The 13,486-nt window shown below is 28.9% G+C and overlaps 1 protein-coding gene across 2 annotated transcripts in view; it reads left to right on the forward strand.

Moving 5' to 3' along the window:
* The window catches only part of LOC106682578 (armadillo repeat-containing protein 2), a 16,502-nt gene extending 4,632 nt beyond the window's left edge, over nt 1-11,870 (forward strand). For both annotated transcript variants that reach the window (XM_014423513.3, XM_014423512.3), the window contains exons 2-16: nt 35-233; nt 1,151-1,296; nt 4,168-4,668; nt 6,349-6,524; nt 7,811-7,913; nt 7,992-8,164; nt 8,248-8,444; nt 8,526-8,694; nt 8,950-9,108; nt 9,179-9,295; nt 9,894-10,068; nt 10,154-10,267; nt 10,854-10,986; nt 11,287-11,447; nt 11,521-11,870. In XM_014423513.3, coding sequence (XP_014278999.1) covers nt 37-233; nt 1,151-1,296; nt 4,168-4,668; nt 6,349-6,524; nt 7,811-7,913; nt 7,992-8,164; nt 8,248-8,444; nt 8,526-8,694; nt 8,950-9,108; nt 9,179-9,295; nt 9,894-10,068; nt 10,154-10,267; nt 10,854-10,986; nt 11,287-11,447; nt 11,521-11,681 — 2,682 coding nt within the window. In that variant the 5' untranslated portion in view covers nt 35-36 and the 3' untranslated portion in view covers nt 11,682-11,870. The remainder of the gene's footprint in view (nt 1-34; nt 234-1,150; nt 1,297-4,167; nt 4,669-6,348; nt 6,525-7,810; nt 7,914-7,991; nt 8,165-8,247; nt 8,445-8,525; nt 8,695-8,949; nt 9,109-9,178; nt 9,296-9,893; nt 10,069-10,153; nt 10,268-10,853; nt 10,987-11,286; nt 11,448-11,520) is intronic.
* The last annotated feature ends 1,616 nt before the right edge of the window (nt 11,871-13,486 follow it).

Below are 13,486 nucleotides of genomic sequence, written 5' to 3' on the forward strand. Positions count from 1 at the left end.
TAGGATTGATACACAGATTATTTGATTTGGTTAGGTATGACAATGGATCCTGGGCGTGCATTCTACAGGCCACCTTATGTTTTAAAAACAAGCGCTGAAATTATTAAAGAAGCAAGAGCAGAAATGGCAACGCGTCCAGTTAATACTAAACGCCCTTTCACACCCATAGAAAGGCAAAGAAAACTTTTTGGTCCTCTAAAGGCTGGTACAAGTCGGCCACCCAGTGCTTTTAGGTAATTTTATCACTAAATATAAAATAAATGTACATATAATAATTTGATTAAATAAAATCCTACATTAAAGTTTGAGTAGTTAATATAATAATTTCATTTTTAAAAGTTAATATAAATGAATGTTCTACAAGAATCCACCGTTCCTTTTAATTGCACTTCTACATACTAAACAAAAACTACATTTTATTGAATAAAATTGTAAATATATAGACATTTAATGAACTAAATAATTTATTTTATTTGTATTTTAAATTATATTTACAAAATAAGTTATTGTTATTTAAATTTACAAATAATATTTAATATAAAGATTTGTCTGAGGATAATGGGTAGAGATACATATCTTTAAATTACAACTTGTTCATTGTAATCAATAAATAAATAAGTGATAATTTGTTATAAAAATAAACATTCTCTTGGAAAATCTTTTTTTTTTTTTATAATAATGAACTATTCTCATCATTAATTTTATTTATTTAGTTGTTTTTTTTTTATTAGTGTTGAGGTGGTTTTTTAATATGGCATCTGTACCTGTGCTGGATAGCACACATTCTCTAAACTAAACCACTAATCATTGATATCAATGATTTTTTAATTATTGAATATTCCTATCAAGATATATTGTCACAAGAAAATATTTGTAAGTAAGTTGATTTTTAAATTTTGGCTCCATATTGATCATTGGAATTACAGGCATCTATAACATGTGGAACCGAATTATTAAATCATCAAAATGGCATTTAGGATATTTTCCCGTGACAGTGACAAGTATTTAATTTTTTTTTTTCAATAAAGCTCAAGTGTCTATAAAATAGTATTAAAACTATATCTAATTACCTTTTTTTATTACACAGTTTATAATATGCTTTGATTAGACTCCAAACACTTAATAATTGCTATCAATTTGTCAATTCCAGCTTAAGACAAGTTGAATTTCAAGAAGTTGATTCTGTCAAGCTGCCACCTCTGAAAACCACAAATAATAGCGCTAAGATTTCAGGGAAACAATCACCTTGGAGGCTACCAGGGCTAGGACTGAAACTATCATCTTCTCTTACAAACTGTTAGTATCAGCTTTAATTGTCATAAATTATTAAATAAGATGTACATATTTTTAATTGTAACTTATTGTAATCACAGAATAAGGGGGAAAAAAAACTCTAGCCGTACTAGTTATTTTACTAATTGTCTGTCTTGTAAATGCCATCACTATAGCTGTAACAACAACCGATCACTATGCCTCAGCCGCCTGCCTCAGTTGGCTTGGCCTCGTGATACAGATATCCAATTTCAGATTTTTGGGAAGTCTCTCAAGGCCACAGGCACTCCACCCATCCACTTTTCACTCTTCATTTCCTGTTCAGTTCCTCTGACATTAGTATTTCAGGAATACTAGAATTATTCTTTAAGAGACATGGTCGGTACAGCACAGCCTTCTGGTCTTATGAACTTAGTCTCGTCCTTCTCGTTAAAGAGCTTGTTAAGTTCTCAATTCTTTCTTCAGCACCAGAAAGCTCAAAGATTCTCCTAAAAATTCTCAACTCAGATGTCAAAATTTTGTTTGTCTGCTTCGGTTAAATCCCAAGCTTCTTGGTGGTAGGTTATTTAAGGAAGTTCATCTTTACTAGCATTTTTTAAAGATGATATTTTGTCTTATTATATAGAGTTCAACTTCTTAGATTTTTTGAGAGAGCAAAGAAACATTGATTAGTATATTGAATATAGGGGTGTTATTATTTCTAGAAATATTATTTTTTAAAAATTAAATCATATCCCTTTAGTTTAAAATGCATTTAAGTTGTTATGTAGCTATGACACTAATTAATGAAAAAGGTAAAAGTTGATTATATATTTTTTTGAGTCAATAAACCATATAAAATAATATAACCAGACATAGCAAACTGCAAAAGTGCTTTTTTTTTTTTTTTTTAAATCGGATTCTTTGTCTTATATATGAAACATTAGACCAACAACTGCTGGAAACCAGATATCAGTAGATTATCTGTTCAACCTCCTGCTAATTTCCTCGAGTGATCCTCCCAAAACTAAGCATTTTGAATTTCCTTTAGTAGTAAAATGTTATTTATTCTATAGTTGCGTCACCTTCCTTTCTTTACTATTATTTATAAACCAAACTCTGTTCAGAGGAGTTTTTGATTTTGAGTTAATTATTAAAGAAATAAATAAATGACTCAAAGAAAAAGGTAATGATAAAAGAGTAATACATTTCTGTAATTCCTCATTCTAAAAGTTTATTTTTTAATAAGACAATCTTTAACTGAATTAATTAATTGACAAACTGTAGGAAAAATGAGGCAACCTATTTAGCATATGAACTCTTATAGAGAATGGATTACCAGCCATTTCAGATTTAATGTTTGGTTTACTTTTTATTAATGTTTGTTGAATCAGGGAGGAAAAAACTTACTTTTCATCAAAGAATTTCTTTGTTTCTAAATGATCTCACCCTTGGTTTTGGTATTTTACGATAGACAAGATTCACGAGTACTTATCAGGTCCATTATAGGAGGTCTACATTTTTTTTAGTGCGGAAAACAGTGAAACCCTGGTATTTTTGTTCATTTCCCCCAATGCTTTCAAATTTTACACAGAAATAAAACATATAAGCCCAGTTTAATACTTTTTACTTAGTTTTTTTTTCTGACAGCACTCATGTGACCTTGTGACATGTTACTGGTTGTTATACTTCTAGTGGAGGACTAAGCATAAGCACATCTTTTCTTTCTTATGAGATTTTTGATTTGTCAAAATCTCGTCTCAAATTAAGTTTAAGTGTTGTTACAATTTAATATGAGCATAACCAAAAGTGTGAGAAGATGGTTGGGGGGGAGGGGGAGGGAGAGGGTGTAGTCAATAGAAATGAACACAAATAAGTTTAACTTATTTTATTTGTGCTGACTTTTCATCCAAAATTTTAGGCCTTCATCTGGTCAAAAATTAACGCCCATGAATAAAAAACCCATATAAAACAGAAATAAACAAGAAAATCAAAAATATTACAAATACTTTCAGAAGGTAATTTATAACATATGCTAGAAAAAATGTAATTAAAAATGTGTGGAAAGAAAGGATATAAGTGTGGTAGTGAGAAGAATTGAAATATGTAGGTAAAAATAAAAGCGATATCTAAAGTAAAATAAGTCAAAATGGTGGGGGAAGTAGTAAAACTAAAATCAAAAGAAGTGATGAGCAGAAGTCAATAACATATTTAAGGCACAGTGAACAAGAAAAGAATTAAAGAAAAAATATTCTTTCAAAAAATACACTAGTTCAATTAATTTAATGAATGAAAATAAATTACCTTCTTATTGTATTATTTCTAATCTTTTTAATTTTCTTGTTATACTGTTTCTGTTTTTATTCATAATTGTTATCTCATTTTCTATTTTTAGCCTCAATGAAGGCCCAAAATTTAGAGTCAAACTTCGGCATGAATAAAATATGTTATACTTATTTGTTTTAATATTTACTGACCACATCCTCCAACTATCTTCTCCTCACATTCTATCTACAGTCGATTATAAACCTATCATTATAACCAAAATGATTTTTTAAGCTGCTGAACAATTGTAAGAAGCTATGATACCATTAAGTATTTATAGCATTATTAATTAGTGAAATTATTATAGTTTGAGGTTGTACACTACTGCCAAAGATCATTCCCTAATCTGATCAAGAGTTTACCACAGCCGGTAGTAGGGGCCTTACCCAGTAGGACCACTTGTCTGCAGAAGTGAAATAGAACAGACTTTTTGTTACTACCCTACTGGTGTACTGGCAGCATACAACACTATTTGCTGCTGGGTTATAAAATAAAAATAAAAATGTCTTTGTTCATTTTATATAACATAAAACAAATATTTAAAAAATATGTTACTTTTGTTTTATTTTTGTACTTTTTTTTTTTTTAAAGTACCAGAAGAAACTGAAGCAGAACCACCAATAGATGTATGGCCTGATGATCTTATAAGAGAAACCCACAGTAGCCCTCAGGAGCGGACTGAATTCTCTGAACCTAGGAAAGGAAAAGGTCACCTACCTCTATCTTTATCATTTCCAGCAAGCCAAAAAAATAAAAGCCATCTAAGAAAAAAATATAGTCAGTATAGACCTTTGAATAGCAGAAGCGACAACAGGAGTAGGATTTCTAGCAATTATTCTATAAAGGAAACAGATGAAAATGAAGATGTTCAAACTTTAACTTTAGATAGTCCCGACAAGTCCAGGCAAAAGCTTTTTAAAGCCCCAAACATTTTACCACTTACTGCTAAAAGAATCAGTTTACATTCAGAACCAGACGTCACTATCGAAGACAATAGAAAGAATGAGGAAAAGGCTGTAGAAAAATTTCCAAAACCAAAAGATAATGAAATACTTAGCCTGGTCCATGAAATTGATGCTCTTCATGAAAGAGGTAAAGTATAAAAGTTTATCATTCTTTTTGAATTTTATTCTTTAATTCTTTTTGAAATAATAATAATAAGTTAAATCATTTTTTTACCTTAAAAAATAAATAATATTTAATTTATTTTAAATATATAAGTATTATTTTTTTCTATTAACTCTGATAATTATGAATGTCTTTGACCCTGTTGTATAATATTTTCCATTGAGACCCATAAATTGAGGCAGCACAGCATAGAAAGTCCACCTATCATGGTACAGTGGCAGGATAACTGTAGCTTGGTAACCAGTCACAATTTAGAAAATTAGACATTGTGATTCAGTTATAAATTTATGAACAAAATTCATTGGTCTAGAATTATCGATTATAGTTTTCTGGGTCAGCAGACTTTTTAAGACCTATATGCCCTTCATAAGGTGGGAGTGGGTAGCTCAGGGATAAGGCATTGCCCTGCTAACTCCAAGGGCCTGAGTTCGAATCCGGCCATGGTAGATAATTATTTTCTATTTCACTATAGCCGTGAGTCAGCCCTCTGGGGTCCACCTAGCCTCATAAAGTGGGTACTCTTAATTGGGTAAAGATCTAGATGTTGAGCATGATTCTGACCTAATCATCTTCTTGCACAACTGTTGGTCTAGTAGCAGTACTTCCTTACAAAGTACTGTTGTAGTGGTATAGATTTAATTATTTTTTTTATCCCCTTCCTAAGTAATCACAACAGCCACCTTAACATTCTTAAAATCCATACCATGATTTCTGATTAGACTATTCACATATATAAATCTTATTACACTTAAAGCTTGATTGGTATAAGGCACCTTGAATAAGCTTGCTCATAGATCTTATATGAAGGAGAGTAGGTATCAACAATTTCATAAATTTGTGAATTTAATTCATTCTGTAAAAGTTGTGATAAAACATTTCTCAAATATGCAAAGAGATTTTTTCTTTTTTTTTTTTTTTAATGACCCCCTCCATGGTTCTGGGGGTTATCTACAGGTAACCAACCTATTCTAACCATAATGGGGGTCAAGTTTTCAATTCGTGGGTGGGCCATTAAATAAAAGCCAACACCCCTCGGCCAGATTCGAACCAGTACTGCTGCAGTCATGAGGTAGTCAAGTTTTAAGCCTTAACTCCCCTCAGCTACAAACGGCCCAAGAGAGGTTCTTACACTAAAAATAACTTATAAACACAATTTAGAGAGGTCAATTTTCTAAACATTTTCAAGAGAAGGGTAAATGCAACCCCCATAAGTTGGAAAATCCTGTAAAAATTGTTGAAAAATTTCAGATTTACTTCTCTGCCCAATAAATTGTTGCAGCAACTTCTCTGAGCACACGACCCTCCTTACATGGAAAGAGGCATTTTGAGTTATGGTTCCTATTATAGATTAGATTCCTATTATATTACTTAGAATTAATTATAGTATGAATTAGAATTACCTATAACAGATGTGTTTGCATTCTTGGCTACTCCGATTATATATAAACTAGTACTTTGGGTCATAGCAAGTAAAATATAAAGTAATGCTACATATATACTATGAAAAAAATAAAAATAAAACCCTCATAAGTATAGGTACATTCATTTAAAAAATGAATCCCATATGTTTAATTTTTATAAATTGTTATTAGATATCAAACAATATAAATAATTAAATGAAGTCATAATTAAAAATGTTTACAGGTGCTAATGAAAGTGAATTGAACAATGCTATTAGTATGCTGTATTTAAAGTTGAAAACAAAAGGAAACAATAAAATACCAAGCAATGAACAATCTGTAATAATCAAAGTGCTATTTAAGTTTGTCGAATCAGCGACAGATCTTCTTCTATTGCATATAGCAAAAATCTTATTGGCTGTAGGTATTATATAATAATAAATAAATGTCAATTTTATTTTATTATGTATATTATAAAACTTTAGTGATAAAATAATTTGGCTTATTATGTTATAATAATTATACTGAATCCTCATTAAAATTGTTCGTTATTCCTATAATTGGTTGTATTGAATGAAAGTACTTTTTCTTATTTAAATTTCTTTAATTAATGTTCGTTATTCCTTTCTACTCACTATAATTAAGTGTTTCAAAAGTAATACAGGAAGGCTGGCTAGTATAGGAGTTTAGTTACGCTGGATTCTCGTTAAAACTGTTTGATATACCTGATTACTTGCAATGAGCAAACTGTATATTAGCTTACTGTTCTAATATATTATTATGTTACAATAAGTAAATTTATATTATATTATATTATAGCTCATGCAACTGATGGAAATTTAATGCTACTTATAAATATAGGGTTTTCTAGATAAAAACAAGGAAACTTCAGGAGCCAATTTTACATCTCATTATAATGAAAAATACCCTATTAACTATCACTCAATTTTTAGTAGTTTCTAGAGAAATATGAACTGAACCTTTTTTTTTATATTGAAATTCTTTCATCTCTACCAAAAATAATCTTCATGAAATCTGGTTACAACATTAAGTAGTTATTAAAAAAAAAAAAAAAAAAAAATGTATAAATGAAAGTTGGAAATTATTAACAATAGTTTTTAGAAGTAATCTTCCTTTTCTCTGATGTGTAAGGCTGTGGCTCTTCCACCCGTTAACAAACAAATTTTTAAATAATAAGAAATGCCTCACCGCTTCCAATGGTACTGTATTGAGAATCTATACTGTAGATAATGTATACAGTCACATTTCTTAAAATATCATTTTGAAATATTTATAAGAATTTTAATGTAAAAAAGTTCTGAATTTAAAAAAAAAGAGTTAAAGTTCAATTTTCCATGAAACCGTTTACAAGTTCCGTTTACCGTTTACGGTTACTAGTACCTTTTAAATTTTTTTTTTGTCACAATTGGCCCCTCCAACTTCCTGGTTTTTGTATGATACACATTGTATAGCCTCTGAAATGAATAGTACATTCAAATAAATAAATTATGGGTTCAGTTGAATTTTTCAAATCACAAATCAGGAAAACTAATCAATAATGATAAATAGTTTATAATTATACAAAATCACATTTTATTAATATGTAATACCCTTATAAAAACATTAATAAACAATAATCTGATTATTTTCTGATGTCCTTATTAAACTATTGCAAAAAATACTATTTACATTATGGATAATTTTAGCTCAAGGTAAATGGAGTGAATTTATTAGCTGTTACAAAACTGATCTTCAAAGTTTCTCGAAGTGATAAAAATGACTCATTATTTCTAGAGGGTGATATCTTAGGTAAATAGTTGTATGAATTTTGATTATGGTATGTCTTTACGGTAGCTGAATCATTTTTATTAAATGTTTTTTTTACAGAACTATTTGTGGATTCACTTGGAAGAGCCAGTCCAATTGATGATGCTGAAGCATGTATTTATGGATATGGAGCGCTTAAATTTTTAACTATGAACCAGCAGCTTCTCCTTGTTGCATTAAAACTTGGTATTTTAGAGCTGATGGTTCTTCATCTGAAAATAGTTAATAATGCTGTAAGAGCATTATAATTTTAACTAAAATTGTGAATTATTAAATTTTATGATGATATTGATTGAAAATTACTTCTATTGATCAGAGACTCGACCTGTTACCGATTCCTGAGCAGACAAGTCATGGGATGTTTCAACTAACTGGTGCCCTCAGAAATGTAGCAAGTGAAGAAACTACTTCCCGTCACTTTGTCCATACTGGTGCTGTTGGAGAATTATGTACATCAATGGAACTTTTTTCTGCAGATTTAGATTTGATCAGTAATATTGCAAGAACTATTAGGTGCTAACTCATCTTTTTTATTTACTTAAAAATAATGTACAATTAACACACATATTTAACATACATTATATTTGCTTCCAGTATTTTATCAACACATGATGAGTGTTGTGAATCAATAATCAATCATGAAAATTGCTTTCGTTCTATAACAAAAATATTAAATAAATATCCAGGTCGCCAGGATATTATTGTTAGATTTGGATATGCCATTGGTAATATAATAACTAAGAGTGATGATGCAAGGATAAAGGTAATTAGTAAAAGTACACCATGATTAGGCTAATTTAGTTAATAGTACAAGCCACTTTACTACAAATAAATAACCTATGTTGTCACTTAGGCAATTTGTAATTAAAATTTTTTACTTGTTTTGCTGTTACATCTCTTGAATATCTTTGTTCCTGCCCTAAAGAGAATTTTCAAAAGGCAGTGCTACAGATACAATACAGGTTTTGTTTTTCTGTTAATATTTAATTCAAAATATTCCTTTCTGTGTTACTTTCAGCTATATCAAGAACCAGGTGCAATGTCTTCAATTCTAAATCTTCTTGAAAATTACCTTGATAAAGATCTAGAAATAATGAGAGCTTCTGGACCATATGGAGAAGGAATAAAAAGTCCAGATTGGGCTTCTGATGGATCTGTAGAAGACGTCATAGTTAAGGTAAATGGTTATAAACAATGAAGTATATGTAGCATTACTAAGAATAATTAAAAATTAAATATGGTTTTAGATGATAAGGATTGTTGCAAACATGAGTATGCATCCAGAAGTTGGCACTGGAATGACCTGTGCTCCTCCTGAAGACATGGAAGACCCAACATATCCTGTGAAGAGGCACAATGCTAGAGTATCTATTTATTTTTCCTAGAATATAGTTTTAACCTGCAATTTTATTTCATTATTATTATACTAATGAAATTTTATTTTAAAAATGTTGGGCTGTGGAATTCATTTTCTCTACCACCACTACCCTTTATCCCAAATTATAATCTACTTTCCATTTTAAACCAATCATGCATAATGGTCTCAGGGTTTTAGATAATCATAATTTTTTTTTCTTCACAGATGACTTGGGTATAATAGGTCGCTCTTATTATGTTATCGAATTTTTTTACTAATTCATGGCTATGACATAGTCTGATTCTAGAAACATTTAGATATATTGGGAAATCTTTTCTGTTCTGTGCTTATGTATGGCTAAGAAACCAAGACCACTAAAAATTGGAAGCAAAAACGTTTGTTTACCAATAGTAATGAAGAAAATATATATATATAGCTATTGAAATAAGACATTCCTTTGAATTTTTTATTCCTGTTTCTTTGCAGTAGTTAAGAGTTAATTTTTAAATCAAATAAATTTGGTTGCAAAATCTGCTATAAATAAAATATTTATTTGTGATACCCAAGTATTAAACAATGATTATAGGGTATTGCCAACATTGTAGGATGGAGGCAAGTTTCTGGATATACTGTTAATGATTCTTCGACGCAAATCGGTAACTGAAAGTGAAGAACTAGTAATGTCAGCATTGAGTACTTTAAATAATTTATCCTTCTATTCAGACCCACAAGCCTCTACCGAAGGGCCCTTTACTATAAGGCAGATAGAAATTACTCAAGGTATTCCTTAATTTATGTTCAACTTAAAAAAAAAAATTAATTGATCCTGTGTCCAATATGCACTTAATAATTATTTATTTTTAAGTTTTAAGTACCCTTCTTCTCACGAAAAATGAAGACAGCATGATAGAAGTAACAAGAGTACTGGGAAATTTATCAAGATCAAAAGATGTTAGAGATTACATATTAGAAATCGGAGGTATGTGGCCTTTTCTATTCGATGGTATAAATGATATTTATTTTGAGTGTCATTTAATGCCAGACTAAACAATTAATGTTAGGACAAAATATAGTTTTAATATTTATAGTTTTTACATATTTCAATACTTCTATAGGTGTTGGTCAGAAGCTTGAAAATATTTTGTAATTTTAAAGCAGAAATAATATTTAAGAAACAATTAAACAAATACTGTTTAATTAGTTTGATTTTTAAAAAAGGTTTCAGGAATACTAAAAATGAAAATAAATCATTTCTGCAACAGCTCATTAATAAACTGCTGATTAAAAATAAATACGAGACTTATAGTCAGATATCAATTGTAAAACTCATCTAACAAAAATCCAGATACAAAAACAAACCCTTTTTATTTTTCTTGTAGCTTAACTTATTGTATCTTTAAAAATTTTAATTATAATTTGTATATTATACATTTGAAATGCAAGAACATTCAGGTGGTATTTAAAAAATGAAATTTAATTATTCATTATTATCAGAAGTTAAGCATTCCTTCCTCCTAAATAAGCCAATAAAATCTACATTATTAATAAAAATTGTGTTTTGATAGGTATTAGCCAGCTGGTAAGATGCTTAGAGCATGATAACAAAGAATTACTGTTCACCACGACTGGAGTACTTGTTAATCTGATGGCTGACTGGGATAAAAGATTGGCTTTTAAAGAGAATAATGGGGTTCATAAGTAAGTATAATATCCCTATAAATATTATAAATTTACCAATTATTTTAAAATTTATTAATACTTACAACTAGTGATTAAGTGTTATAATCAGATTCAATCAGAACATGATTTAACATAAGGAAGTAATGAAGGAGTTGCATAAAAATAATTTTAGCAAAAAAAATCATCAAACAAAAAAAATTAAATAAAGAAATAAAAATTTACCTTCATTTATTTAAAATGATCAGATCATTTTAGAAACCTTGGCTCTTGATAACAAAATGTACATTTGTTTATTAATATGCTTCTAATTTTTTTAAGGCTTATAATGGTATTAAAAAAAACAAGTGATGGTGATTGGAGACTGGCGAGTCTTGTTTGTCAAGCTATTTGGAATTTCTGTATAGATTCTACTCATTTATATGCAGCACTTGGTGTTCAGGCCACAAACAATTTATTGACAGTACTTGTTGATTTATTAGGTATTTTTGCATTTTTTCATATCCATTATTTGGTACTATAAACATTATTATTATTATTATTTTTATTGTTTAGATGAGGAAAAATTATTTGGAATTGCAGAAGGCACAGAAGCACCAGATTACATTACAGAAAGCTCCGAATACCGACTTTGGGAACAATTCGCAAGTGTTGCCACAAATCTTCTAGAAAAAATTGAGCAATACTTAGAATCTTTACAAGTTTTTGATTCTTGATGATGCTGGTTTATTATACAAATATTAATAATATCATGTTTAAAGGTTGAAAAAGTAAGCTTAAGTCACCAGGTGAACTAATTCATCCATAATAGAAAATATTTCACTAGAGATTAGTTTGTTTCTACAGATGAACAATCTTTCATATGCTTCTTGAGCTAATACACATGAAGTTTTTAAGGTTTAAAAGTTATTATATATTGTACATTATGTTATTAGTAATTATAATTTATTGCTAAAAAAATCAAAATATTCCTATTATTACAATAGTATATTATATGTATGTATATATACTTATTCACCTTTTTACAGTTTCAAGAATGCTTATATATTTACCAAATATAAAGGCTTTAAATATTATTCTATAGTAGATTGATTGTTTTTATATTTTATTTCAATGTACAAAAATATATAATATATGTTGATGCATTTTTTTCTTAAATTTTTTTCTAGATTTACGGCATTAAAAATAAAATACTCTAATAAAAAGCATTATTGCCTAAAAAATGTTTCTAGCAGTTAACGGATTATAAGAAATAATAACAAAGGGTAAGTACTACTCTATAAAATATCTCTTGCAAGGATAAAGTAAAAAAATATTGGACATTTACTTTTTAGTACTTATAATTCCCTCAAATATAAGGAAAGGATTAATTTATTTAATAATAAGTAGGTCGCTAAAGCTCAGAAATATTCCAACTCGAGCATAAAATATTTTGTTATTTTTTTTTAAAGATCAAATATTATGCATGACCACTTTTCTGTAGTGGTGAACATCTTAAAATGAGACTATCAAGAGAAGGGTGACATTTTCTTGAGAATTTCTTCTAAAGGAAACAGTTCTGAAATGGAATTCCAGCAGATTTATCTTTTAATTTCCTCTCTCAGGAACCTCTTAAACAATGTCAGTCCATGCTTTGTATTTCCTCAATGACTTGACTCAAGTGTTCATTAATTTTAATACCTCTGATATTTTTTGTCTATTTGGTTTAGTGGTAATTTTTTAAGATTAGTGCTCGTTACTTTTTTCTAAACAATTTTAAATATTTCTATGTATTATGTTGTTTTTATAAACTGATTTATTTTTGTTCCTATTGGTTTTTGAAAACCAAGTTTTATGCTTCTTCAAGTACCTAATTGATAATTGTATATCTGTGGCACCTGTGAGTAGTGAATGGGTTAAATGCAATTTTGTGGATATTAAATTTATCTGTTTCAAAACCAAATTTCTTTCTCTTTAATGGATCAGGTGATATGGCTGTTATTAATATTTGTTGTAATAGCCATATTGTGAAACCATTATACAAATAGCAAGAAATAAAATTACATTTGATATTCATAATGCGAAATCCACTATTCACACATGTCATAGTTATTCTGTTCATATAATAGTAAATTTTATTATTCTTTATTTATTTTTTTTTTATCTCAACAGCTCATAATTAAGTAATTTTTTTTTTATTTTAGTTTAATTATAATATAAAATGATAAAAAAAAAAAAAAAAAATGCATACTTGAGGCATCGAGAACCAGAGTGGACCATTCTCTCCAACTGTGGTTCTAAGAAAAAACCTTTTTTAATATTTGAATAGTTACTTTTGTTAGAATAGTTTTTTAAGTGAATCCTTTCATATCAGTTTACAATAAGGTGTAGATAGTTGACCATAGAAGATGATCGGGGAGTGCAGTTAGCAAAGAAACAACATAAATAAACAAAAAAATATTTATTTATGCCGACTTTTCGACCTGATTTTCAGGTCTTCATCAGGGCTATAAAAACAAAAAGACAACAACCATCATTTAGA

This window comes from Halyomorpha halys, unplaced genomic scaffold, assembly GCF_000696795.3.
Source record: "Halyomorpha halys isolate HHAL.00 unplaced genomic scaffold, Hhal_1.1 Scaffold425.1, whole genome shotgun sequence".
NCBI classification, from domain to species: Eukaryota; Metazoa; Arthropoda; class Insecta; order Hemiptera; family Pentatomidae; genus Halyomorpha; species Halyomorpha halys.